The sequence below is a fragment of the Xyrauchen texanus genome, chromosome 12, assembly GCF_025860055.1.
Source record: "Xyrauchen texanus isolate HMW12.3.18 chromosome 12, RBS_HiC_50CHRs, whole genome shotgun sequence".
In the NCBI taxonomy this organism is placed as follows: Eukaryota; Metazoa; Chordata; class Actinopteri; order Cypriniformes; family Catostomidae; genus Xyrauchen; species Xyrauchen texanus.
Window position 1 is genome coordinate 20,041,592 of NC_068287.1, and position 26,656 is coordinate 20,068,247.

At 35.8% G+C, this 26,656-nt stretch overlaps 3 protein-coding genes across 4 annotated transcripts; 1 reads left to right on the forward strand and 2 right to left on the reverse strand.

Moving 5' to 3' along the window:
• Positions 1–1,002: 1,002 nt before the first annotated feature.
• LOC127652835 (synaptogyrin-3-like) lies at positions 1,003–7,225 on the reverse strand. Its single transcript, XM_052139239.1, has 4 exons — positions 7,079–7,225; positions 5,302–5,536; positions 4,799–4,944; positions 1,003–1,983 (listed from the first exon to the last, which is right to left on the reverse strand). Exons 1-4 carry the CDS (start codon positions 7,178–7,180, stop codon positions 1,780–1,782), a joined length of 687 nt encoding a protein of 228 aa, XP_051995199.1. The 5' UTR covers positions 7,181–7,225; the 3' UTR covers positions 1,003–1,779.
• A 4,231-nt stretch (positions 7,226–11,456) lies between these two features.
• gfer (growth factor, augmenter of liver regeneration (ERV1 homolog, S. cerevisiae)) lies at positions 11,457–14,475 on the reverse strand. Of its 2 annotated transcripts, XM_052139240.1 has the most exons (4): positions 14,093–14,475; positions 13,441–13,506; positions 12,051–12,262; positions 11,457–11,925 (listed from the first exon to the last, which is right to left on the reverse strand). In XM_052139240.1, the coding sequence occupies exons 1-4, from the start codon at positions 14,327–14,329 to the stop codon at positions 11,763–11,765; spliced, it is 678 nt and encodes a 225-aa protein (XP_051995200.1). In that variant the 5' UTR covers positions 14,330–14,475; the 3' UTR covers positions 11,457–11,762. The 2 variants fall into 2 exon arrangements, with proteins under 2 accessions (XP_051995200.1, XP_051995201.1); XM_052139241.1 differs by lacking the exon at positions 13,441–13,506 and having other exon boundaries at positions 14,093–14,406.
• A 30-nt stretch (positions 14,476–14,505) lies between these two features.
• On the forward strand, positions 14,506–19,320 carry LOC127652834 (developmentally-regulated GTP-binding protein 2-like). The gene is made up of 13 exons (XM_052139238.1): positions 14,506–14,583; positions 14,821–14,920; positions 15,215–15,375; positions 15,451–15,540; positions 15,679–15,739; positions 15,813–15,903; positions 15,996–16,068; positions 16,177–16,267; positions 16,350–16,447; positions 16,551–16,716; positions 17,341–17,399; positions 17,969–18,022; positions 18,111–19,320. Exons 2-13 carry the CDS (start codon positions 14,857–14,859, stop codon positions 18,195–18,197), a joined length of 1,095 nt encoding a protein of 364 aa, XP_051995198.1. The 5' UTR covers positions 14,506–14,583; positions 14,821–14,856; the 3' UTR covers positions 18,198–19,320.
• The last annotated feature ends 7,336 nt before the right edge of the window (positions 19,321–26,656 follow it).

Consider the following 26,656-nt stretch of genomic DNA (forward strand, 5'->3'; position numbering starts at 1 on the left):
TCATACTTTTTAGAGTTGCAAATTTTGAACCAGCTTAACATGCCTCAGTAAATGTCTCACAAACTGTTCAGTAAAAGTGGTCCATGAAGCATTTTAACAAGAGTGCAGTGTCAAGTACAGGAAACACAAGACCCTGACCACTTTCACAAACATACTCCATTTAAATGTATTGAAGTACAATCACTATAATTTTGTGTATGTTGCCCTATCTCTGAACACAGAAACATTACCAAAATTCTACCACATATCAGACAAAGCACTGAGGATGGTCACCAAACAGCTTTTTTTTTTTTTTAACAACAGCTAGGTGAATATCTGAATGGAGTCATTGTGTCCTTTGTAAACCACTGCCATATATATATTTTTTAAATGACTTGCCATTCAGTTTCTTTCCCATTTCTAATTTTGTAAACAGCAAGTGATGATATTGTCCAAGTTTGTATACTTATAAAATATGTAATTAAAACTCTGGTCATATACAGTAATTAAAAATTGGTAGTATCTTTTTGTGTTCATCTTTTTCATAAATATTGTTGACAGAACAATAATCATGGCTCTATGTTGCAAAACTAATTGCAATGGTGTCTTGGTAATGGTGCAGCGTTGGGTAATTACTTAAAAATAGTAATCCACTACAAATTTTTATATATTTCCTCTAAAAATTGTAATCAGATTACATTTACTTAATTGAAAATGTAATCATATTACTTGTTACTTTTAAGTTACTTTCTAAAACACTTTTCCACTCAACAAATTCAAAATAATTTATTTCTTGTTCATTGTTACACACAAATCATACGTTCAGTACGTCACATTCCTCTCTTTTATTCTACATAATAATATATTAGATATGAACATAACCCTAAAATGTACTTAAAAAGTAATTAAATTAACTGAAAGTCAGTAACTGAAATCTGATTACAAGAATTTTAAATGTAATGCACAACACTACCTTTTTTACTTAAAGATATTAATTTACTAATTAGATTATAGTAATTTATTACTTTGTAATTGGATTACACCCAACACTGGTCTTTAAAAATTGTATTTAGAAAATAAAAGTCATTATTTTGTTTTCTATGTTGTTCCAATTATTATTTAAAAACAAATTTGTGGGATACATTTAACCTTTATAGTTTGATATTGTCAGAAATATTATGGATCCTACCCTACAAAAATCCACCCCAAAAAAAATATTTATGCAGTTTTGATGTATAGGCAAAACACGTTTAGTGCCTCCACTAAATCAAACACTGAATCCACATCCACGTTTATCTTTTTTTTTTTTTACACTGAAATAACCTTTGATAAATAAGACATCCTTATCTACAGCTCACCCCTCTCTTAGGCAGACAATTTTGGCAGCTTTTAGTTGGAGAACATTTAAATGTATTATGGACTGCCTTTCCATGTTTTAGATATTGCACTTTATTACCCAATGGCATAATGGAAACTGAATATTTAAGTTATTGTTTGTGATGCATGACATTTCATAGCTCTCTATATATAACACATGCTATATAACGTGTTTCTTTTTCATTTTTACACAACACTGAAACTGATACCCCTCAATCGGTTTCATTCCACCTGGTAAATTAACATGTAATATTCCAAATAAAAGTGAAATCACAATCAACATAATCTTGTACAGAAGTTCACTGAACACTACTACTACCTATTAACATTGTCACACCTCTTCAGTTTGAAGGTCAGTGCCACCCACCCACACTGATTCTGACAGAACGATGACATTGCACACAAACTCTGTTGGGCACCTCTTTAGTAAATTGGCACCTGGTAGTTTGGGGCGGTGGAGTCCAGGTTTTCAGTGAAGGGTGGGCTCTGGTATGTGTCAGTTAGCTCAGTGTTTGGGCTGGTGGGGTAGGGCTGGACGGGTGGGTTGCCATCGAGGTGCTCTTTGGTGAAGAGGGACATGTCGGTTCCTAGCATGTACTTCTGCACAGCTCTTACAGTCAAGCCAGCCTGAAGTACAAAGCAAAATGTATTGAAATGCACCAATACAACATTTGTGAATCTGATTGGCTGATTCGATGGAACTTCTGAAGTAGACTGACACAGGATGTTTGCCAGGTTAGTGACATGAAATCTTTTAAAGATATTCTGAGTTTTGTTAGTTTACTAAGTTAAGTCTGTGAAATTCTCTATAATGAGGTTTTCTTTGCTGTACGCAGACATTTTCTGCTATTCTCCTGTGTGTTTTCTGTGCAATTGCTCACGGAGATTTTGTTATTACATAAATTAATTTTCCCCTAAGTCAGTCCTTTATTACTGTTTGATACATCACCCCAAACACACCATTATGACAAAACCGACTGAAATTGATCGCTTAACATGTCAGTTACATGGCTTTTCCTGTCTAAATGGGCGGTTCTTCACCAATTGAAGTGACTATAGACCCCGGACCTATGCCGTAGTCATAGGTCTGGCTACGCGAGACTAACTAGCGTGTTAAGACAGTAAGTCACTGTTTGTGGATACCATAGAAATCCGTAGACTGACACCTACCTGATTCAAAATTGTCTGTGTCCTCTCTCATTAAACAGCAATTTTATTGTATTCAATTCCACACATAGATAGAGTGTAAAACTGGTTGAAGATTAGTGGACAGGCAGTCATTTAATTAAGTGATGAACTGTTTCCTCACAAAAGCATCTCCTTCATAGACACCCATAAAAAAAAACAGCCTCTTGTCTCCTTGCCAGTTTACCGCCCATAGAATGTCTATGGGATCGCTGCGTTATGCGTTTTATTGCTAACCTTGTATGCTAAACTATGTAGAGAAGGTCTCTGGTAAAAGAGGTGTTGCCTGTACAGCTGGAGCACTGACTGCCACCTACTGCCACATCAAGGTGGTACATCAAGCTTGAATGGGTCCAATTGTAGAAATATTCTGTATATGTTGGCAAAGTCCAACGCTCTATTATTTGCTCCACACTGTGGAAATCAGTCCTATTTGAATAAGCTTGTGTATGTAGTTATGTTATGGAAGCGTTAAAATAGGCTTTATTGTATTTAAAATCATGTGTTATAGTAAAAGTGTTTCGATGTAATAAGATAGTATAGTATGGGGAACGGAAATCTAAGTGTTATTGAACTGTTAATCTGCTGTTTTACTCCTGATTTGTGAAAAAGTGAATCAAATGGGGCTTTTCCACTGCACGGTACAACTCTACTCAACTCGACTCTGCTCGCTTTTTGGGGGTTTTACACTGTGGATTGTACCTGGTACCTGATACTTTTTTTAGTACCACCTCGGTCGAGGTTCCAAGTGAGCCGAGTCGATACTAAATGTGACGTCAAAATCCTGCAGATCACTGATTGGTCAGAGAGAATCGTCACTACCAGCGTCACTGGGTTTCCGACACCACCCGCTAATTTTAAAGTTAGCAACAGCGATAGCAGGATCACTTGTTCACGCGACTTTCGAATTGTGAAAATGAAATGACTGTGCGCAAAATCATGCCGTGGTCAATAAACGAGTTGCAGACGGTCCACTCATTAGTGATGAGCGAAACGAAAATGTATTTCAGGAAATGTCACAGCTGTTGTCTGTACACGGCTACCACCGGACCTACCAACAGTGTAGGGAAAAGTAAAAAAATACTTAAAAGTGACTACAGAACCATCAAGGAAAAGTGGAAGTCTCTCGACCAAATGGACACTATCTAAACCGGCGAGCAATGGGAGGGAGAGTGCCACGGCGTTGATCCACGATGGAGGATGGTATGTTTTGTTACGGTAACTCTATACTCTGCTTGAAAGTTTCACTTTATTTAGTTGACCAGCTACTGGAAGCTTGCTTCTAAAACAACCAGGCCAATTTAACTGTTACACTTGTGTAACATCACCATGCAACAACTGATTTATGCAGCACAATGAGCTAGTAGCTAACAGCTAGCGGTTGTGTTATTGTTTTGGTGTTTGTGTCGTGTTTAAGATGATGTCACGACAGTAGAGGCGGCGCAACTTTTACAATCAGCCTATAATCCCACCCACGTTGAGACGGTAATAAACTGCAATGGAAACCCAAGCTCAGAAAAGTAAAGTCGAACCGAACCATAACGTGCAGTGGAAAAGTGCACTGTTGTAGCACTGCTGCCTCTAGTGTTTATTTAATCAGAAAACAACAGTGATATGTAAAATTAGCGATATAAAAATGATCAATAAAAAAATATAGTAATGTTTTTACTATGAGACAGGTTGCAATATCGGCACTGCTGATTCAACTGTAGGCATAAGCTAGAGACTGGGTGCCTAAGTCAATGCACATTGACTGCACACAGCCATGCAGATATTCAGTACAACAGCACAACTGCAAATGTGCAAATAAACAATCTATATTATACTGAATCTAAAAATGTAAAATAAAATCTAAACATGATTTATTCCAAACAATTATGATTAACAATTACTAGAGGTCATAAAGATAAGAGACAAACCTCACTCTTGTTCAGTAACTATGAGCCACAACAATGGTTTTCTAATGGTTGGTTTGCATTAGTAGTCATCAGCCAGGGAAAAGAAAGTAATTATTTTATATGTTCCCAAATTCCCTGAGGGCTGAAACCAGTATGTAGGCTCTACATTGTAGATCAAGCTAATGTAATTTAGATAGGTCATGATGTAACAACTTACTCATATCCTGAAAAGGATTGGTGCTCTGCATCCCCTACCATAGCAATGACTAATTACAATTACATTGAATGGCTCTTACTGTCAAGGCAAACCAATAAAATGTGTTTTAATTTCATTGTAGAGATACTTGAGCAATATTTACCCAGGTGAAGATGGAGAAGAAGGAGAAGGTTATGGCAGCTCTGGCAGCATCTGCTCCCTGATTTAAGGGCAGCTCATATGGGGTGGTGCGTTGCCATTGGTTGACCAAGAAGCAGAAACCAACAAACCACAAAAATGCCCAGAAACCTGTAATCATGGATGTCACCTTTTAAAATCAACAATCGGGTATATACAGTACTAGAGTAATAATGACAAAACAGATTCCATTGATTAGTGTAATATGATTAGCTGCCCTTGGTTCAGATTTAAGCCTTGTTGTATGAAAACCTGAAGTTAAATAACAAATCCAACTTTGTCTTCAATGTACAGCAAGAAATAGAAACAATTGCAATTAAAGTGGCAAAGTCTGAAGGCAATTTTACTTCTGCTGAGTTCATGAATCATTGCCAGACTCTTTGCAAAGTCTATGAACAATTCATAGTTTAAAAATAGCATGCAGTCACAGAGAGTCTGAATCTGTTTTAGCATGCTCTGACTGTGTACCTGAGAATCCAATGTCCAGCATCACTGCCTTCTTCCTATCTTTAATACTGCTGATTTGTTGGAATTTCACATCAAGGATAAGGAAGAAAATGCAGGCTAAAAAGGCTATAAGCCCAATGGTGGTTCCATAGTTACAGGCATTGTTGTTCTTGTTGAAAACACAATAGAGCCTCTCACTACCATGGTTGACATAGCCTTCGTTTATTATGGATCCAAAGACCACTATCGAGAAGATCTATGGTGGAAAAAATTTCATTATTAAAACTGTTGACCAATATACATTAAATTACAGAGTTCTTAAAGTAGTTAGTTTGGTGCAGCTTCACAAACAAACAAGGTCTAATGAAATAACTAATTTCTAAATAAGAAACAAAATAAGGTAATAAGGCAAATACAGCAACACTTGATAGGATTTATAAAGAATGTAAGCCTAATACACTGATTATAAATGAATGCCCATGACAGATCACAATATTAATCTGTAAACATGGTCATATGATCATGATCTGGTCAATTCAGTCACAAATTATATTTCTGGAAGAAATAGTTATTTTAAGACTGCACTCATTACTGTAAATAAGTGTTTCAATTACATTATGAAACAGGAGAAGACTGTTACAGAGATAAAATCCACTGTATGACTAACAAAATGGTATTTGATGAGTATTGAGGCACATTGACCGGCAATGACTAAATCAATATTTTCCATTTGAAGGGCCTATATTGCATCAAACAAGCCATACTGTCCTGTATGAAATGTTGCATTTTTAAGAGTCAAGTGTATCTGAGGTGATAGCCCATTTTTCAGTTTGAGTGAGAAAACAACAACAACAAAAACAACAACAACAACAACCCATTTTTAATCAACTTTTGAAATAATACATACAAAATTCGACATCAAAAGACCTAAAAGAGAGTTATATGCAGCACTAGACTGTTTCAGCTCTGGTACACGTGATGCATTTTGTCTGATGCAAATAAAATCAAATGGAAGTAACAGTGCACGAGCGTATAGTAATGTAACAACCAATCAAAATGGAGAGGCGCCGGTCTTATAGACGTAGGCTGTGGCTGTGTCTTAAATCCTAAAGGGCTAGAGAGCATTTTAGAACATCACAGGCACGTTCAGTGGAACAGTCATGATACTAAAATGTTGTCTAGATAAAAGAAGCTCACTATATGATTGAGACACAGACTATGAAGATGCTCTTATTGAAAAATCCAAGGAGCTCTCAAATAAAAACCTATTGCATAATAGAGAAACGTTCATCATTCGTGATATCAACATCGCTTATTTAATAGTTTATAGAAATATTATTTAACGTTTTGAAGCCAAATCCACGCTTGACGATATGTATAGCCTAAATAAAATACGTCCAGCCTAAATCATACACTATTGCAAATATGATACCACATACTAATAAATTCCACAACAAACGAAACAAAATAGCTTCTGCAGAAGCAACGCTTTTATATGTTATTATTATTCTAGAAAGAATCACACGAGTAACCCCGCCACCAGAGCAAATAGCCCACGGAACATGACATCAATACGTCAATATTTTTACCAGAATAAAAAAATATTATGCGAATAATCATTCCGTAATATCGCGAACATTACATATATAAGAGCCGTAATATTTCCGAGTGACCCCATTTAATAATTAGGGGGGCGCGTAATGAAATTGATTATGATTCGTTCTGGGTTATTTCTACAGACCGTACATGTCTTCTCCGGGCCGATGCTCATTTGTATAGAAATAAAATCTCTTCTTACCCACGATAATATTCTGAGGATGGTCTGCGGCTGTTGAATAAAGGCAATGGGGTCGAATGCAGACCCGGCTCTTCCAGCGCCAAATGAACCCACTCCGTCCATTTTCGTTCTACTGTTATTCAAGCTCTGGGCTGTGGGTCGAGGTGTGTGTGTACGCACACACACACACACACACACACACACGCACGCGCGCGCGCGCGATGGCACTTGTCTTTAGTTAATTTTAATGGAATAGTCTGGTCTCGTGTTTTTACAAACCATCATTTCTTCCGTGGAACACAAGGAGATGTTAGGCAAAATGTTAGGGACTGACAGCCTGTCACCATTCACTAGTGAATAGTGATTGCAAATGGTCAGTGCCTAGTAGGGCTGTCAACAGGGCTGAGACACAAAATTCTAATTTTTCTCTCACTGTTATCCCTGAAGTTGTACAACAAAGAAAAATCCTAACACATTACCTCAGTTACTTAAGTGTTTTGAGTTAGGTGGATGAATTTCCTGATTTCTCTCACTCTACTGGAATTGTTGAGTTCAATGAGCAAATGGCAACAAATTAAACAAGATTTTTAACATTTTATTGAAGTGCTTTTTTGAGTTGACACAACTAACAACTTTTAAGTCAACTTAACATGTATCAATATGTACTTGCCACCTCAACTCAAAAAACATATGATGAATAAATGGTACATTCACATCATTCGCAAGATCTTTAATACTAAGAAATGCAAATTACTTTTAATCTAAACACATTAGACAAACAATATCACCCTACATTTTTTCCTAGCTTAACAAGGTTGTCTGAACAAACTATTTAATATGGCTGATTTGGCAGCTCCAAGCATGAGTTGTAGCATAAATACATTTAAAGTTTTGGCATTATAGGCTTATTTTTTGCTGTTTGCAGATTTTATCAGTGCATTTGCTGTTGTTTTTGTCATTACTGTTAGTTAATGGTTGTATGGTTGTGTTCTTTTTACTTAATAGTGTTTGTTGATTGTCACCATTGAGGTTTGTGTGTCAAATGTTGAGGTCTATATGCCTCCCTGACTAGACATCACATGCTGCATTTGCTTAACAAGATGTTCGTACATTAGGAGACAAAGGTTGTACTGCGTATTTCACATAGAGCATACGGTCAAAAGTACAACAGTATTAAAAACAAGATTAATTAATTATATTTATGTTATTCGAACAAAAAAGGTCAAGTTCACTTTACTTAAATCAAATGGTTTTGTCAATTTTTTTATCTGTTGTGTTTTTCTGTTGGAGTTCTATGTGGAACTTTAGTCAAAGCAGAAAGATAAACACAACTAAGGTGAGTCAATGCAATTTTTTTTTTATCTCTGAAATATGAACATTTTAGGGCAATGAGTTTCCATTAAGTTTTTCTCCCCTTTTTCTCCCCAATTTGGAATGCACAATTCCCAATGCACTCTAAGTCCTTGTGGTGGTGTAGTGACACGCATCAATCCGGGTGGCGGAGGACGAATCTCAGTTGCCTCCACGTCTGAGTCCGTCAATCCACGCATCTTATCATGTGGCTTGTTGAGCGTGTTACTGCGGAGACATAGCGCTTGTGGAGGCTTCACGCTATTCTCCGCAGCATCCACGCACAACTCACCACGTGCCCCACCGAGAGCGAGAACCACATTATAGCGACCACGAGGAAGTTCCCCCATGTGACTTTACCCTCCCTAGCAACCGGGCCAATTTGGTTGCTTAGGAGACCTGGCTAGAATCACTCAGCAAGGATTCGAACTCACAAACTCCAGGGGTGGTAGTCAGCATTTTAGAGCTGAGCTACTCTGGCCCCCTTTCCATTAAATTTTTAAGTTAAATATACTTGTTCAGAAAGAGTTCCAAAATCTGAATTATTTTAGAATTGTAAAGACATTTTCAGGTTTGGGGAAATCTATCATATTTTTAAATTGATGTTATCTCCTATGTTTCAAGCGGAGGACAAAAAATCAAGATACATTTGTAGTCAGAAGTTTACATACACCTTCGAATCGGAGAAAACTTTCACCGTCTTAGGTCAGTTAGGATCACTACTTTATTTTAAGAAAGTGAAATGTCAGAATAATAGTAGAGAGAATTATTTATTTCAGCTTTTATATCTTTCATCACATTACAGTGGGTCAGAAGTTTACATACACTTTTTAGTATTTGGTAGCATTGCCTTTAAATTGTTTAACTTGGGTCAAACCTTTTGGGTAGTCTTCCACAACCTTCTCACAATAAGTTGCTGGAATTTTGGCCCATTCCTCCAGACAGAACTGCTGTAACTGAATCAGGTTTGTAGGCCTCCTTGCTTAAAGGCTTTTTCAGTTCTGCCCACAAATTTTCTATCGGATTGATGTCAGGGCGTTGTGATGGCCAATCCAATACCTTGACTTTGTTTTCCTTGAGCCATTTTGCCACAAGTTTGGAGGTATGCTTTAGGTCATTGTCCATTTGGAAGACCCATTTGTGACCGAACTTCAACTGCCTGGCTGATGTCTTGAGATGTTGCTTCAATATAGCCGCATAATTTTCCTTCCTCAAGATGCCATCTATTTTGTGAAGTGCACCAGTCCCTCCTGCAGCAAAGCACCCCTACAACTTGATGCTGCCACCCCCATGCTTCACGGTTGGAATGATTTTATTCGGCTTGCAAGCCTCACCCGTTTTCCTCCAAACATAATGATGGTCATTAAAAAATTTTGGTTTCATCAGACTACAGGACATTTATCCAAAAAAGTAAAATCTTTGTCCCCATGTGCAAACTGTAGTCTTTTTGATGGTGGTTTTGGAACAGTGGCTTCTTCCTTCCTGAGCAGCCTTTCAGGTTATGTATATACAGAACTCGTTTTACTGTGGATATAGATACTTGTCTACCTGTTTCCTCCAGCATCTTCACAAAGTCCTTTGCTGTTGTTGTGGGATTGATTTGCACTTTTCACACCAAACTATGTTCATCTCTAGGAGACAGAATGCATCTCCTTCCTGAGCGGTATGATGGCTGAGTGGTCCCATGATGTTAATACTTGCATACTATTGTTTTTACAGATGAATGTGGTACATTTGGAAATTGCTCCCAAGGATGGACTAGACTTGTGGAGGTCCACTATTTTTTTTTTGAGGTCTTGGCTGGTTTCTTTTGATTTTCCCATGATGTGAAGCAAAGAGGCACAGAGTTTGAAGGTAGGCCTTAAAATACATCCACAGGTACACCTTCCATTCAGTGCATCTCCTATCAAAAGATAATTGTCTTATTGTCAAAAGGCATGACATAATTTTCTGGAATTTTCCAAGTTGCTTAAAGGCAAAAATAACTTATTATATGGAGACTTCTGACCCACTGGAATTGTGATATAGTCAATTAAATGTGAAAAAATCTGTCTATAAACAATTATTGGAAACATTATGCATCATGAACAAAGTAGATGTTCTAAACGACTTGCCAAAACTACACTTTTCTAATATTAAATCTGTGGAGTGGTTAAAAAAATAAGTTTTAGTGCTGAGTGACTCCAGCCAGGCTTCCTAAGCAACCACTTGGCCTGGTTGCTAGGGTGGGTAGAGTCACGTTGTGGTAACCTCCTTGTGGTTGCTATTATGTGATTCTGGCTCTCGGTGGGGCACATGTCGAGTTGTGCGTGGATGCCGCGGAGAATAGTATGAAGCCTCCACATGCGCTAGGTCTCCGTGGTAACGCGCTCAACAAACCATGTGATAAAATGCGTGGACTGACAGTCTCAGATGTGGAGGCAACTGGGATTCGTCCTCCGCCACCCGGATTGAGGATTTAGAGCGCATTGGGAATTCCAAATTGGGGGAAACCCAACCCCCCCCAAAAAAAGTTTTAATGACTTCAACCTATGTGTATGTAAACTTCTGACTTAAACTGTAAATATATTTAGTATTTTAGAGCTCCTTGATATGAACCAATCATTTTCTTTCAGCCTTGTGCAATAACATTTCTTTTTTAGATGCCGAGTCAATTTAAAAGTAAATTCAACCTTTTAAACATGCGTTCTGACACCCGCGTTCTGTTTATTATTGCACTGCGTCTGTTTTAGCCTGAGAATGTAAGTCATCATCAGTGCTTGGCACACATTCAAAACTCGAATGCTCATTTTAGCATTCAAATGTGCGTTTACATTTTAAATTCAATGAATATTAAAACTTTAATTTAACAATCTTACATTCTTAATTTTGTGTTCCACTAAAGAGGAAAAACTTTGGAACTACACGAAGGTAAGTAAATGCTGATCAAATTTTTTGGGGTAAACTATCCCTTTAAAGAGCTTATCTAAATGAAATTGAACATATTAAAAATCCATTGTTATTGCCTCTTCTGATATAAGTATATAATTCACTGAGACCAAATAAACAGATCATTTTATTTTCAGCAGCGGCGCAGATAAAACAAAGTTACTCAAGTACACTAGAGATGCTTTCCATTCTCTGAAACATGGACCACGATGCCATAAACTTGCAAAAAGATGTACTATTAAAATCACAATATAGACATTTGTTAATCCATAAATTATTATCTTAATTATAACAGAGGTTAAGTGCTAATTGAACATGTATATATTTATGTATGACTCTTGATGGACAACCAAAGTATGATAAGCCCACAGAAGCCAAGAGGCAAGGTCATGTGACTGCACTTTGCTTGGGTTTATGTTGGTGGCTGTCAGTCACAAGAGCCATCTTTCCAGCCATCTCTCCATCGCTCATCCACCCTGCTGCAGTCAAACTCTGGCTTGCCTAACCGGATGTTGATGCCATTATGGAGACGACACAGCCACTGTGAGAGGTTGTGGCGGCTGCTAGCTTCTGGTTGATTTTCTTTCAATCTGATAAGAGAGATGATATCACACATATTGTTCACCTCAAGCAAACATAAATTAAGAAGTGCTATATTAGTGCTTGAATTGGCAGTCAATAGTAAAGAACAAACACAGAATAATCAATCACAAACCTTGATCTTAAGTCTTCTGCACATTCCTCACATGGGAAAAACTTTGAGAAGAGGTTGATAAATTGTGTCATCTCCTGCTGTTGAGAAGTGGATGGGGTTTCTGGATAGTAGGCTGCCATAGTGTGAAGTAAAGACCATGAGCTCCTGCCCAGTTCCTCTCTGTCCAAAGGGCATTCGACTGGCTTTTCAGTCTCCTCTGGTTCCCTGCTCTCCTGTTCAAAATATCAAGAGACATTATTTACTGTGGTAGACTGATTAAATCATGCTCTATGAAATTACAGTAAAATTTAAATTTACAGTAGCTCTTGAAAAGTAGCCATAGGTTTATTTTCCACCTTTATTTTCACTTTTCAATGGTATACAAAGTGCAGTGCATCATAAAAACTAGAGGTCAACCAATAACGAAGGTGTTGGAAAAGCCTGATAACCGATTAATTGGGTGATATTTTTAAATACATTTCTAGTATGTTCGAAAAAACATTGTAGTCTTTTCTTAATATGACAGGTACAGACACAGATGTTACAAGAGTCCGAAATTATTTGTTTATTGTTCAACCAAAATGAAATATAAACAAGCCGGATACACACCACAGATTTTGTATGTGTCAACTCTACAGCAGGAAGTCTTTTACAGGGTTCCAGATCTTGTCAAAGATCACTTTATCTTTATATCACTGACAAAAAATATGATCTTTTCTAAATGCAATACACTTCCCATTTCATTCATACACATTTCGTAGGTTGGCTATTGCATCAGATTTGTAACCATACTTTCTATGTGGTATTTTTGGTAAGACCGATGTAACCACAAGTTAATACCATGGTTCGATTAATGTAATATTATTTCTGTAAAACGAACTATATTATTTCTTAATACATACATTTATGCATTCGGCAGATGCTTTTATCCAAAGCGACTTACAGTGCGCATTCAGGGTATACATTTTTATCATTTTGTGTGTTCCCTGGGAATCGAACCCATGATCTTGCCGTTGCTACCAATATACAGTTGAGCAACAGGAACCCTATATATTATTAAAAAAAATAATAATCTTTTAGTCTTTTCTTACTATGACACAGAAGCTACTTGAGTCTGAAATGAACAAAATCACAGATTTTCTAATAAAATCCCAGAGCAACAGTAACCTACACATTTAGAGGGTATAAAAATCAAATGCCATAGTTACATATTTATATATTTAGGGTGATATACAATATTTCTGCCACTAAATACCACAGTTGCTGCAACAGTTAATGATGCTAATTTAAACCATGGACTATGGTACATTCAAAAAGCAGAGCTGTACCCACAAGCCCTTTCAAGTTGTGTTTCATTTACATTAAAGGGATAGTTCACCCAACAATTCAAATTCTGTAATCATTTACTCACCCTCATGGCATCCCAGATGTGTATGACTTTCTTTCTTCTGCTAATGGTGGCCAGAAATTTGAATGTCTAAAAAGCACATAAAGTCAGCATAAAAGTAAGCCAAACGACTCCAGTGGCTTAATCCTTATCTTCAGAAGTGATATGATTGATTAGTGAGAAACAGATACAAAAGTAAGTCACTTTTTATTATAAATCTTCACTTTAACATTCACATTCTTGTTTTTGGCAATTCACAATATTTGTGTATATTGCCACCTACTGGGCAGGAAGGAGAATTTATAGTAAAAAAGGACTTCTCACCCATACCTATTATATCACGTCTGAAGACATGGATTTAACTACTGGAGTCAAATGGATTAATTTTATACTGCCTTTATGTGCTTTTTGGACCTTTAAAGTTCTGGCAACCATCAACTTGCATTGTATGAACCTTCAGAGCTGAAATACTCTTTGTTGTGTTCAGCAGAACAAAGAATGTCACACGCATCTGGGATGGTATGAGGGTGAGTAAATGATGAGAATTTTAATTTTTGTGTGAACGTAATTCAACATACTGCCCGCCTATAATGTTCGGCTCTTAAGACCAGTATATCGTTAATAGTACATTTACATTTCAGTATATGTTCAGGTCTCTGAAACAAAGTTTGTTCACCTGCAATGAGGCTAGAGTCGTCTGTTTCTTCTGCGTCTTCATCCATGATTTAAAATCTGAACACGCTCTACAGGGCTTCTTTTTCGGTTCTGTGGTGATGGTCTGCTCTTTATCCGGTGGTCTGCCTGTAACAGGGATTGGGAAACCCTCCATACCTGTGGGGTTTTGTGTGGATGAGTTTGACCCTGTGGGTGCTGCCATGTTTCCACTCACACGATAGGAACGATTGTTGCACATGTCGGTCTTGAGTCGGGATGTGTAATTTATTTACAGTACCCCATACAAATGCCCATTCAATATATGACCGACTCATCAAATTACACATTCATATTCATGGTCCTCATTCATATTCATATTTATGTTCCTCTAAGTCTGCGGGTTCACAAATGTTTGTGTGATTCTTGCCGGACCAAATTATCTGCTGCACTCTCCGCCGGCGGATGATGACGTCACCAGCAGTGCACGCTACAGAGTTCGAGCTGCCCAAAACTGTAATTATCGCAACATTTACTTCTTGTAGTACACGATTGACAACGTGTGAGACATTCTGAAGTATTTAATCTATAAAATAGGATTTTGTCATTATATGTGCATAACAAGTCAATCTGCAATACTGTTTGATAAGTTATAAGTGGCTGTTAGCTTAGCTTTTTACTTAAAACGTAACCATAGTGCATATGGTCTGTACAGTACGACTGATGTGCTTCATGCTACTGTAATATTCACAGTGTTCGCATTAAGAGGGATATCATACTTCATTGACAATGGGGATTCTCGATAAGATAGCAGAGATAGAGAGAGAAATCTCTCGAACACAGAAGAATAAAGGTAAGTCAAGCTCTGCTCCCTCAAAAACATTTACAACGTTTCCCCCATTTTTGAAACAAATGTTAAAAATGTTGATTTTATTCTAATAAATCTACTAGGTACACAATATAAATATATATATATATATATATATATATATATATATATATATATATATATATATATAATGGTATTATTTAATTGCTTTTAACAAATGGTGCAATTCTGCTTTGACATTAAATTGGCCTTTTATAACTTTGCATCCATTTACTGCTCATCTTTTATATTCTAATCAGTTATAAACATATTTTGCAGCCACTGAGTACCATCTGGGTTTATTAAAAGCCAAGCTAGCAAAGTACAGAGCCCAGCTTTTGGAGCCCTCGAAATCAGGTGGCCCAAAAGGTGAAGGCTTTGATGTCATGAAATCTGGTGATGCTAGAGTGGCTCTCATTGGATTCCCCTCTGTTGGCAAGGTAACCATGACATCTTCTGCATGTGCAATATGATCTGACATGCAAGACCTGCACTAATTGATCATATTTTTGTAGTCTACTTTTCTTAGTTTAATGACAAAAACAGAAAGTGAAGCGGCTTCATATGAATTCACCACATTGACCTGCATCCCTGGTGTCATTGAGGTATCTGTTATTTTTCATTTTACGTTCATTTCATCTCCTTTGTTCTTTGTATTTTTTATAATATTATTATTTGTGTGAAAGGTGTAGAGTTCATTATTTTACTCTTATTCAGTTATTCTTCTCTCATTCCAATCATAGTACAAAGGTGCCAACATACAGCTGCTGGATTTGCCTGGTATCATTGAGGGTGCTGCACAAGGTATGGTCATTTGTATTTCTAAGAGGAAAGTGAATCCTTTCTCTTTGATGTCTGATAATTTCTTTTCTTACAGGAAAGGGCAGGGGCAGACAGGTCATTGCTGTGGCCAGAACGGCAGATGTGGTCATTATGATGCTGGATGCAACCAAAGGTGATGTTCAGAGGTCAGTGGTAATTTGTAGTCTTTGAAGAATGCAAAATTTGACAAAATTCAACCTGTATTTCACTGTTTGGCCTTCTTTGTTCTTCCCTTCAGGGAACTCCTGGAAAAAGAGCTTGAATCTGTTGGCATCAGACTCAACCGGTCCAAACCAAATATCTATTTTAAGGTTTATATGCACACTTCTAAGCACTGGAACATTACAAGATATATTGAATAATTCGTCTTGTATTTATTGTGTGCTGAATCATCATAAAACTGACATCCATTTTTTTAGCCGAAAAAAGGTGGAGGGCTATCATACAATTCGACGGTTCCGCTCACACAGTGCTCTGAGAAACTTGTTCAGCTCATTCTTCATGAGTACAGTATCCTTCTGCAACCTTTGTCAGTTTATGCTTCATTTTTATCCAATGACTGAGCTACTTATCTACCTTAATGTGACTGCAGAAATCTTCAACGCTGAAGTTCTGTTCAGAGAGGACAGCACTCCAGATGAATTTATTGATGTCATTGTGGGCAACAGAGTGTACATGCCTTGCTTATATGCAAGTATTCATTTCTGTTCGAGCACTTACATTTTTTTTGCAAAAGTATCAGAAGATCTGAATGAAGTTAACTCTATTGTTCACTCTTTTTTTCTTAATACAGGTGTACAACAAAGTGGACCAGATCTCTATAGAGGAAGTGGATCGTCTTGCTCATATACCTCACAGTGTAGTCATCAGCTGTGGCATGAAACTGAATCTAGATTACCTCCTTGAGCAATTATGGGAATACCTGGCTCTGATCTGCATTTATACCAAGAAGAGAGGAGGTATGTTTTCTTCTTTTGTAATTGATTTTTTTTTCTCTCCAATTTGTATTATTTATTTATTTATTTTCTCCCCAATTTGGCATGCCCAATTCCGAAACATAATGTAATAAAAAAAATGTACTCCCCTTTTCTGCCTAATTTGGAATGCCCAACTCCACAATCCGGGTGGCGGAGGATGAATCTCAGTTGCCTCCGCGTCTGAGACGTCAATTCACGCATCTTATCACATGGCTTGTTGAGCGCATTACTATGGAGACAGCGCATGTGGAGGCTCATGCTATTCTACACGGCATCCACGCACAACTCGCCACGTGTACAACCGAGAGCGAGGTTACCCCATGTGACTCTACCCTCCCTAGCAACTGGGCCAATTTAGTAGCTTAGGAGACCTGGCTGGAGTCACTCGCGAACTCCAGGGGTGGTAGCCAGCATCTTTACCGCTGAGCTACCCAGGCCCCATTTTTTTATGTATTTATTTTATTTTTTTAAAGAAAAGGGACAAGCCAAAATTATTATTTGTAGTAGTCAACAACATGCCACAAATGCTGTCCTTTGAGCTTAACTTGTATTGAACCTGAAATATTCCTTTTATTTCTGTAACCCTCCTCTATCTCATGTGTATAGAACGACCAGATTTCGGTGACCCAATAATCATGAGACGAGCTGCTTCAGTTGAACATGTGGTATGTCTCAGTTTTGAAGTCTTGTGTTACCTACAATAATATTTCCAGTTTAGCTGTTTCTGAACTGTAAGTTACACAAAGTCAATGAAATAAAATAGAAAATGGATTAAAAGTAAAGGTAACACTTTACAATAATGTTTCATTCATTAACATTAGTTAAAGCATTAGGTATAATGAACTACCAATGAACAATATATTTTTTGCAGCATTTATTAATCTTTGTTAATGTTAGTTAATAAAAATACAATTGTTCATTGTTAGTTCATGTTAGTTCATAGTGTATTAACTAATGTTAACGAATGGAACCGTATTGTAAAATGTTACCAAAGTAACCAACAAATTCCATTTCAAGTTGACAAATATGTTTAAAATGATATACACTTACACAAGACTTAAGTCATATTAGTGACCTACAAAAAACTTGTATTCTGTATAAGGCAGGTTGCCCCCTCTTTTGCCCCTAACACCTGCTCTATTACTCCAAGATATGGTGTCAAGCTGAATATATTCATAATTATCTGCATTAAGCATCTATCAGACTCAAGACTGTACTCCTTTTTTTCCCCCAGTGCCACAGAATCCACAGGACATTAGCTAGCCAGTTCAAGTACGCACTTGTCTGGGTAAGACCATTCCTCATTGTACCCAGTGAAAAATTCATTATTGTGTTGTCTTGTGTTTTTACTCAAATTCTTAATTTTTTTATGACAGGGAACAAGTACAAAGTACAGTCCTCAGAGAGTAGGACTTACACACATCATGGAACACGAGGATGTCATTCAGATTGTGAAGAAATAAAATCTAGTCTTCACATCTGCTACAGAATGAACGGAACGTGTTTTCTTTGTTAAGAACTACAAAGACTTGATGGAGAAATAATAGAAATGTATTATTTTGTTTATGGAAAATCATCTAACTGACAAAACCCGTTCAAATAAACAACATTCAGATCATTGTTTTAGTTTTGACATTTAGAATATGAAAAAAAAAAAAATCGAATTACCTGTTTTTATCAGCTTTTTAAAGATGTTTTGTTTTCAGAATCTTAAAAATATAGAACAAAGAAAAATTATTAAACCAAAAGTAATGAAAAACGGGCATGAAAAACCTTTAAATATTAAGCTATTTTAAAATGAACTTTTTCCTGTTCTGGTTAAAGTCATGGAAAATTCACAAAATCTTAAAATGTCACTCATCAGCATGTGAAGTTCTAATATTAATATGCATTTTTCTAGTTATGCCAGTACTGAAATATTTCGAGTGCAGTTTCTTGAAATTAATGTTTATTTTTTAAATCCTTTAATAACAAACGACTGTGGAAGTCATTGAAATGTGGATGTCAAAAGGTGTGGGAACTGTTATATGAATCAAATGTTCAAAAGGTTAGAAATTTGCTGATAGTTTAAACCAGTCATGGGTGTGTCATTTATAAGCCCCTAAAATCAACTTTACTGTCACAGTTTAAAAAGGAGCAGAGTTCATTCTTTATAGAAGACCACTTCTCTTTAAATACCAGCTGAAGAAAACTAGAGAATATATAACATGTTCTTATAGGTGCTGGAGGTTATGTTCCTTGTACAAGTCTCTAGGTATGTTGATAATTTTTCTTTTCTCTTATGTTATTAAAGTCATTGTAAAAAGAATAATATGCAGGTGGAGAGATAATGATGTTTTACTGTAGATAACAATTGGCCATTTCACATTTCTTCATACTTCATAAAAAATATATGAAACTGACTGTATTGTCCAGAGTTTTAGATAAATATAGTGTGTATATAATAGAACTTTCGTTAATGCATTATCATGTTCAGACAGTACCTCAGAAACACACAGACGATAAGGTATTGTTATAAGACTTGATCTTCGACACCTTTCAGCCTACCAGAAACTTCAACTCTCAATTCATAGCCTGCTGTGAGTGCAACATGGGTGGTTGGTAACTCAAAAGCACTCTTTATTTTCCCAAGATGTGAACTGTTACCTTTCTGCATCCATCTGAAAACCTAGAGCTGCTCACTCTATTCATTACAGAAAACTAGCATAATAGACAACATTAAATATGCATACTGAGTCACTCACACTGTACAACACAACGGACAAGTGTGGAGTGGGGGAATTATCAAGCCATTGGAAGGCTGTTCCACTACAAGCTTGATGGATCTGTGTGTAATTAGCCCACATTTAAAAGTGCTAAAATGATAAGAAGGATGACAAGAAACTGTTTCGGAATAACTTGAAGACTGCTATTTCGACGCTGGAGTTGATTTGAATGAGTTTGAATGGTAAGACTGACGAGTGCTGTGCCAATGAACTACGTGTGTGAACATGGCACTTGATGCTGGGCCATATGGTACGGTGTGTGTGTGCGTGTGGTAGCAGGGCCCGTATGCTTCAGGTTTTACTGCTTTATTGTGGTACTCCGTATCACTGACTGGTGATGATGAATTTTTATAATAGCAGAACATTGCTTAATGGAAAACTAGCTTTTTTTTTTTTACTGTGTTGGGATGAGAAATTATTGACATGGCAAACTGTAGTTGCACTTTTATTTAGCTTTCTTGACTCTAAAGCAAGCTCATTTAGCACATTTAATCCAATCTAATCAATTAAGTGTATGTATCTTACTCATTGAATCGCCCAATACAAACTGCATGTACTCTCTAAAAAAGTTTTTGCTTTATTCTTGGTCACTGTTGTCACAGTGAGAAACTAGTAGAAAGTGCTCTGTTGGTAAAATCCTATAGAATGTGAAATTAAAGGGATGTGTCCCATGATTTAAATGATCCAGAAAAGTGATATTAATAAACAGGGTTGGGAGGGTTACTTTTGAAATGTATGCCATTACAGAATACATGCTGTAATTTGTAACGTATTCTGGTATTTATGTATTTGTTAATATGTATACTGCTTAATTGTGAAGAGAGATTTGTGAGATGATGCGACTGCTAATATCACAGTGTTCAGAGAGTATAGCAAAGATCATAAAAAGGCTTTTGCTGCCCCCTGCTGAATAATCAGTGTTGTACAATGAAAAAAGGGCTAAATTGTCTCTGTCGAAAGTACTAAACCAATAGACTACTTATACCGAGTAAAACAGTTAAAGGTATACTTCACCAATAAAACTAAAAATCCCAGATGTGTATGAATTGCTTTCTTCTGCAGAACTCAAGTAAAGATTTTCAGAAGAATATTTCTGCTCTGTAGGTCGTTAAATTGCAAGTTAATGGTGGCCAGAACTTTGAATCTTAAAAAAAATCACATAATTACAAAACAAATGTAATCCATATGTCTCCAGTGGTTAAATCCATATAATCTGAAGTGATATGATAGGTGTGGGTGAGAAACAGATACAAATGTAAGTCCTTTGTGCACTCAGTAATTTGTTCCTCATTAAAAACTCCTAAAGACATGAATTGTAATTTTGCAATATATAACTCCAGTTATATCAGTAACATTCTAAAAGCTGTTTTATTCTACATGGAGAGGGTCCACACATGAGGGCTGCCATGTTAGAACCGCATGACCAGCCGAATAATACTAATTTAATCTCAGTAACCATCCTGTTATTTGACACTTTCACTCATTGATTAAAGTAATCATGGCTGACTGTGAATACTACATTTCTACAATCTGGCATCTGAAACTGTTGGATGCAATGAAAACTATTGATTTTAAATGATGCTGCATGCAAGCCGCTAGGTGTCAATGTAACTCCAAATTCACACAAAGACAAAATTTACTGAGTGCACCTTTAAATCTCCACCTTTGACCAGCCCCAAACCAGTAGGTGGCGATATGCAAGAAGATTGTGAATTGGTAAAAAACTAAAGATGAGGAATGTGAAAATGGAGATTATAGTAAAAAAGTACTTAAATATTGAACTGTTTCTCACCCAAACCATCAAAATTCTGAAGAGATGGATTTAACCACCAAGTCGTATTGATTACTTTTATGCTTCCTTATGTGACCTTAAAAGTTTTGGCCACTATTCACTTGCATTGTATAGACTACAGAGTTGAGATATTCTTCTAAAAATATTTATTTGTGTTCTGGAGAAGAAAGAAAATCATACACATCTGGGATGGCACAAGGGTGAGTAAATTATTAGATAATTATCATTATAAGGTGAGCTATCCCTTTAAATGTTATAGGTAATTGCATGCTTGAAATGAGAATTGAGTGGGGGCCTTTTCCAGTTTCATAAGGTAATTAAAATAATTATATCAGACATATGATGTTTAAGTGTTAACAAATTGCATTGTGTCATCTCAAGCTAATTTAACAGGCTACATTTTTAAGTTAATGGATAATTAGCTTAAAAGTAAAGTTAACAGAGTTGACAAAATTGACATTTTCAGATCAAACCATTCTGGCAAGAATAATAAATCACAAGATTAAGTGTTTAAAAAAGATAATTTCACTTTTTGAAAGGATAATAGTGTCATTATGACAAGTTTTTATTTTTTTTATAGAAAAGTTCAGGGTTGACAACCTGGTGACACATCTTTAAATATGCATTATGTTGACTAAAATATAAAAGATAATATAGCAAATATTTTCATATTTGCTAATACAGTAAGGAGAAGTTTTGAAATGCAGGGGTTGGGAAAAGGCCAAAAGGCCAATATATATATATATATATATATATATATATATATATATATATATATATATATATATATATATATATATATATATATATATATATATATATATATAAACATGTATATATTTACACATATAAAGTTATTGGAATTTTTACAAGGAAAATATACCATCTCAACACAGTAAAAGTTCAAATATCAGCTATTTATTAAGATTTTCTACACATATGCATATGAGGACAGATGGCCCCCTATTTTGTAGAATGACCCTGAAGTCTCTGAAGTGATCAGCCTGTTTGCAATGTATGGTACTTTTGTATCTTGATGTATTATGACAAATCATGGAAAGTCAGAATAATTGATGATAATTGATACATTTCTATGTTAGAGTTACTTTAAATTAGTTTCACTGGAAAGATAGATTAGCCAATACTAGAGCATGTTGTAATATTGCATGTATAATTGTGTGAGTAAGGGTTGTGGATTAGTAGATTTAAAAAAATGTAAAGCTCATTAAAAGGGTAATGTGGTTTGTTTACCTGTCAATCAGAGCTGGGTCTGTGGTTACTAAAATAATAGAAATTGTGTTTACATGCTAGCTTCTCAGAGGTCTATGATGATGGTTAATTTTCCAAATCAGGGAGCAAGCATTGTTATGGTTTTAAACAGAATTACCAAGGCTTTTGTTCCATCTCAGCAGTTAGGGAAGATTAATGTTCGTATGCAGGCTTTTAAGCAGACTGGGAGAGGGACCACACAATAGAATAGCTGTTATATTAACATACAAAGTCTGTTAGGCCAGCATTGTTAAGTGGACTACACTGACTGGGTGTACTCAGATAGGGTACCAGAAGGGAATCATCATATAACATTTAGAGCTTATGAGTGCTTCTCTTTGAAAAGATGAGATTTTGAAAGAGGCCTTTGGAAATAATCATTTTTGAAAGTCATTTCAAGGTAAGTGTTTAAGGCTTTGGAACGACCAAGACAATTACACAGTAAGCAATTTAATATGCTTTTATCTTAAAGTATTTTATAAAAAAAAAAAAAAGTGCTTAGTTAGTGACTAGCAGTGTCAGAAATGTACATATTTATTGCCCCTGGAATTGGTTTCATGGAGCATTTTATGAGAATTATCAATTTAGTCAATTCATTAAAATAATTTTCTACATCTGAATAATTAAGTAAGCCTAGAATAGAATTTGTGACCTGCTCCATCATTCTTTTTTTTTACCAAAGTAAAATGTGCATTAAATTCAAAATCTGTTTCTTAGTGACTCCAAATGATGGAACATGTCACATTTTAAGAAAGACACCAGAACACAGAGGAATTCAGTGCGAGGGCATTTTGCCCCCACACTATGAATGGCACTCTCCCAGGTGCATTTTTGCCCCAAACCTTGTTTAATTTCTTACCCTGATGACTTGTATATTTGTATGTGTATTATATCTGTCTTTAGTGTGGTGTGGTTGTAAGTTGTGGCTTTGGTAATACACATAACAAGACTAGTTGAAAAACTAATTTGTATAAGTATTTATTGCTCTTCTTATATTTATATAAATGGCTCATTCTATAATTGGGGGTACATTTCATGTCAACAAAAAAGTAAAAAAACAAAGTGCTATATCAATAAAACAACTACTAGTTTAAGTTAATGTATTTCTTCAATTTAACGTATCTGCCAGTTGCAAAGCTTAAGCATTAAACACTTTTTTGATATTATATGTGAAAGGATGTTTTCCCTTGAGGATTTGTCAACTAGGTTACGGACAAACTGTATGCCATTACAGACACTCATTAAATGCTACAATTCAATTAACACTCATAATTAAGGGTTCTGACATATGTGCAGTAATGCTTTTAAAATAATTGTAAGAATTGTATATTTTTGCAGATATTCATGTGATATTTTCAGCACGGTCAATAGTGACAGTAAAAAAATGTGTCAGGGGTACAATGCAAATGTACATGTTACAGTTGTATAAAGTATCTATTTGTCAAACTTGAGTAAACGTAAAGATACCGTCATGGAAATTGACTCAAGTTAAAGTAGCTCATGAGAAAACTACTTAATTAAAAGTATTAAAATAACTGATATTAAATGTACTTTAGTATCAAAAGTAAAGGTGAATTGCATTAATTACGGTACAGTTCATTAAACCCATGGCAACTTATTTGATTGGTGGTGCTCATCATTTACTCGCCCTCATGCCATCCCAGATGTGTATGACTTTCTTTCATCTGCAGAACGCAAACAAAATTTTGGAAGAATATTTCAGCTCTGTAAGTTAATTCAGGGCAAGTGAATTGTGGCCAGACATTTCAAGCTACAAAAAGCACATTAAGGGAGCATAAAGTTATCCATACTAAGTGGATTTAAGTGGTTAAATCCACTGTGTATAAAATAAAAAGTGGTTTTGGCTGAAAACAAACCAAACTATAACTAATTTTCATTAGTTATCATTAATTTTCATTGCCATTGCAATCTCTAGGCACAATCATGATTTCAAGCTTGCTTTCACTTTCTAGTACTTGATGCAAATGCAGAGCCCTAGGTGGCTCTATAGGAAGTGTAATCGAACTTGAAATCCTGATCACCAAGAGGACTACTAATGTCAAAATATTAATTCGAAAAAGGAGTTATATTTTGGTCTATTCTTACCCACAAACCAAATTGATCCGTTCAAAAGACATTGATGAAACCACTGGAGTCTTATGGATTACTCTTATGCTGCATTTATGTGCTTTTTGGAGCTTTAAATGTCTGGCCACCATTCACTTACATTGAATTGATCTACATAATAGCAATATTCTTCTGAAAACTTTTGTTTGTGTTCTGCAGAAAAAGTTACATATACATACATATGCCACAATATCTTACATTTCTTAGATTGAATGAGTGTGAGAAAATTATGAGAAAGTTTTCATTTAAAAAAAACCATCCCTTTAATGGTACATTCAAGTCACATCAGAATGATCATATTTATGGAATTATGGGGCCAAAAAGCAACCACACAAAACACCCTGGCAACTGCATAGCAATGTGCTGACACACAGTTAAAACAACATAACAGCATAGCAACAACCTGACAACCACCTAGAACCTCCTGTTAAATGCAAAGCAATGTGCAAAAAACAACAGCACAGTAACAACCTGAGTTTTTAACTCGGTTTATTGTGGTATATGTGTCAAAATCACACTTTACCTTACACCAGTGTGGTGAAGCTTAATTGTATAATTGTATTGAATGAACTCAATGACGCGACAACATGATAGTTTGACAAGTCAATTCAAAGTTTGTTGTTGCTCTTACAATAAACAGGAACTATTTAGTCTCCCCAGTGACTTTGGAGAAAACATGTTGCACAAAAAAATCAACAATAAATTGAACATTAATATGAAATGATAGCATGTTAAAGGTTGAGTAAAGTAGGGTGCATAACTGCACTGTTAAAAGCAGCATTATTGCACTGTGGCAGGAAGAGAAAAGCCATTTCTCACTTCATGTGCAAAAGATGATGTATATTTATGCTTATGGGACATTTACTTACTTAGATAACTCACTTCTAACCATATATAATACCATTTCCTCCCCCTAGCCACTTGATTGTAATCCTACCTATCAGTTGGCCTAGGTGAATAGCTAGGCTTATATTTAAACAGGTTAATTTAGGGTTTGCATTACGTCTCATCAGGTGACTAAGCTATGTGTCTACTTTTAAATAGGTTTGAGATACTTGAATATTTTTTAGATACTTCTGATTGTAGACACATTAACAATGCATTAACAATGAATGGGGTCACTCTATATTTAGAACATCATGGCAACTGAAAAGAAAAGAAAAACGAATCATGGGGTGCACTAAATATTTTGTGATATTATAACTATAATTATAAAATGGGATATTTATACATTAAAATGAACAATTATCGTCAATGGGCATTGAATGTACCCTTAATTATAGAATGAGCCAAATATTCCATTATTATTTGGGGATGTGGCCTTTTTGTTTTTACTATATAGAACATACCTTTGGCATTCGACCACTATTCTATGTACCCCAGGTGCCCTGTTGAGGATTTCCCTTCATTATTTATTGATAAGTGCTGGCACTGCCAAAACAAAATGAGATTCATTAAGTTTATCAAATAATAATTTTGGACTGTAAGAATGTCATATAGCATTGATATGAAACAGGACAAACCAACTTGTGAACATGATTATACATTTTAACATAATATTAAATATATTGACAGTTAAAACAAATATTATTTTAGACATATCTGAGGATTGAAAATAGAATGAATATAACTGACATAAAACAGCTTTGCACCTCCTTCTGGACTTGTAACAGACCAGTTCATGAAATCCAAAATTATCATTATGCTCCTCAAATTACCCTGATATTTTTAATGTAAATATAACATAATTTAAATAAATGTATATGAATGTCTAAGCACATCGGTGCATGTGATGGTGAATATGTTAACAATGAATGGGGTCACTCTATATTTAGATCCTTTCCGATTAATATTTCATTATTTTCAGTGAACTGAATACAGACCATTAAGAATTAATACCTACCAGTGTCATGAACTCTTGGAATATTAAGTAGTTAACAGAGACATAATCGCTCAGCTTAATACGTGC

Coding starts and splice junctions, on each gene's coding strand:
- LOC127652835 (XM_052139239.1), bottom strand. CDS start 7,180: ATGGACGGAGTGGGTTCATTTGGCGCTGGAAGAGCCGGGTCTGCATTC. Junction 5,537..7,078: donor TCCTCAGAATATTATCGTGG/GTAAGAAGAGAT, acceptor TTTCCACCATAG/ATCTTCTCGATAGTGGTCTT. Junction 4,945..5,301: donor GCTGGACATTGGATTCTCAG/GTACACAGTCAG, acceptor CCATGATTACAG/GTTTCTGGGCATTTTTGTGG.
- gfer (XM_052139240.1), bottom strand. CDS start 14,329: ATGTGCAACAATCGTTCCTATCGTGTGAGTGGAAACATGGCAGCACCC. Junction 12,263..13,440: donor ACATCTGGGATGCCATGAGG/GTGAGTAAATGA, acceptor TATTTTGAACAG/GAGAGCAGGGAACCAGAGGA. Junction 11,926..12,050: donor GCAGAAGACTTAAGATCAAG/GTTTGTGATTGA, acceptor CTCTCTTATCAG/ATTGAAAGAAAATCAACCAG.
- LOC127652834 (XM_052139238.1), top strand. CDS start 14,857: ATGGGGATTCTCGATAAGATAGCAGAGATAGAGAGAGAAATCTCTCGA. Junction 15,541..15,678: donor GCATCCCTGGTGTCATTGAG/GTATCTGTTATT, acceptor TTCCAATCATAG/TACAAAGGTGCCAACATACA. Junction 16,717..17,340: donor TTATACCAAGAAGAGAGGAG/GTATGTTTTCTT, acceptor TCATGTGTATAG/AACGACCAGATTTCGGTGAC.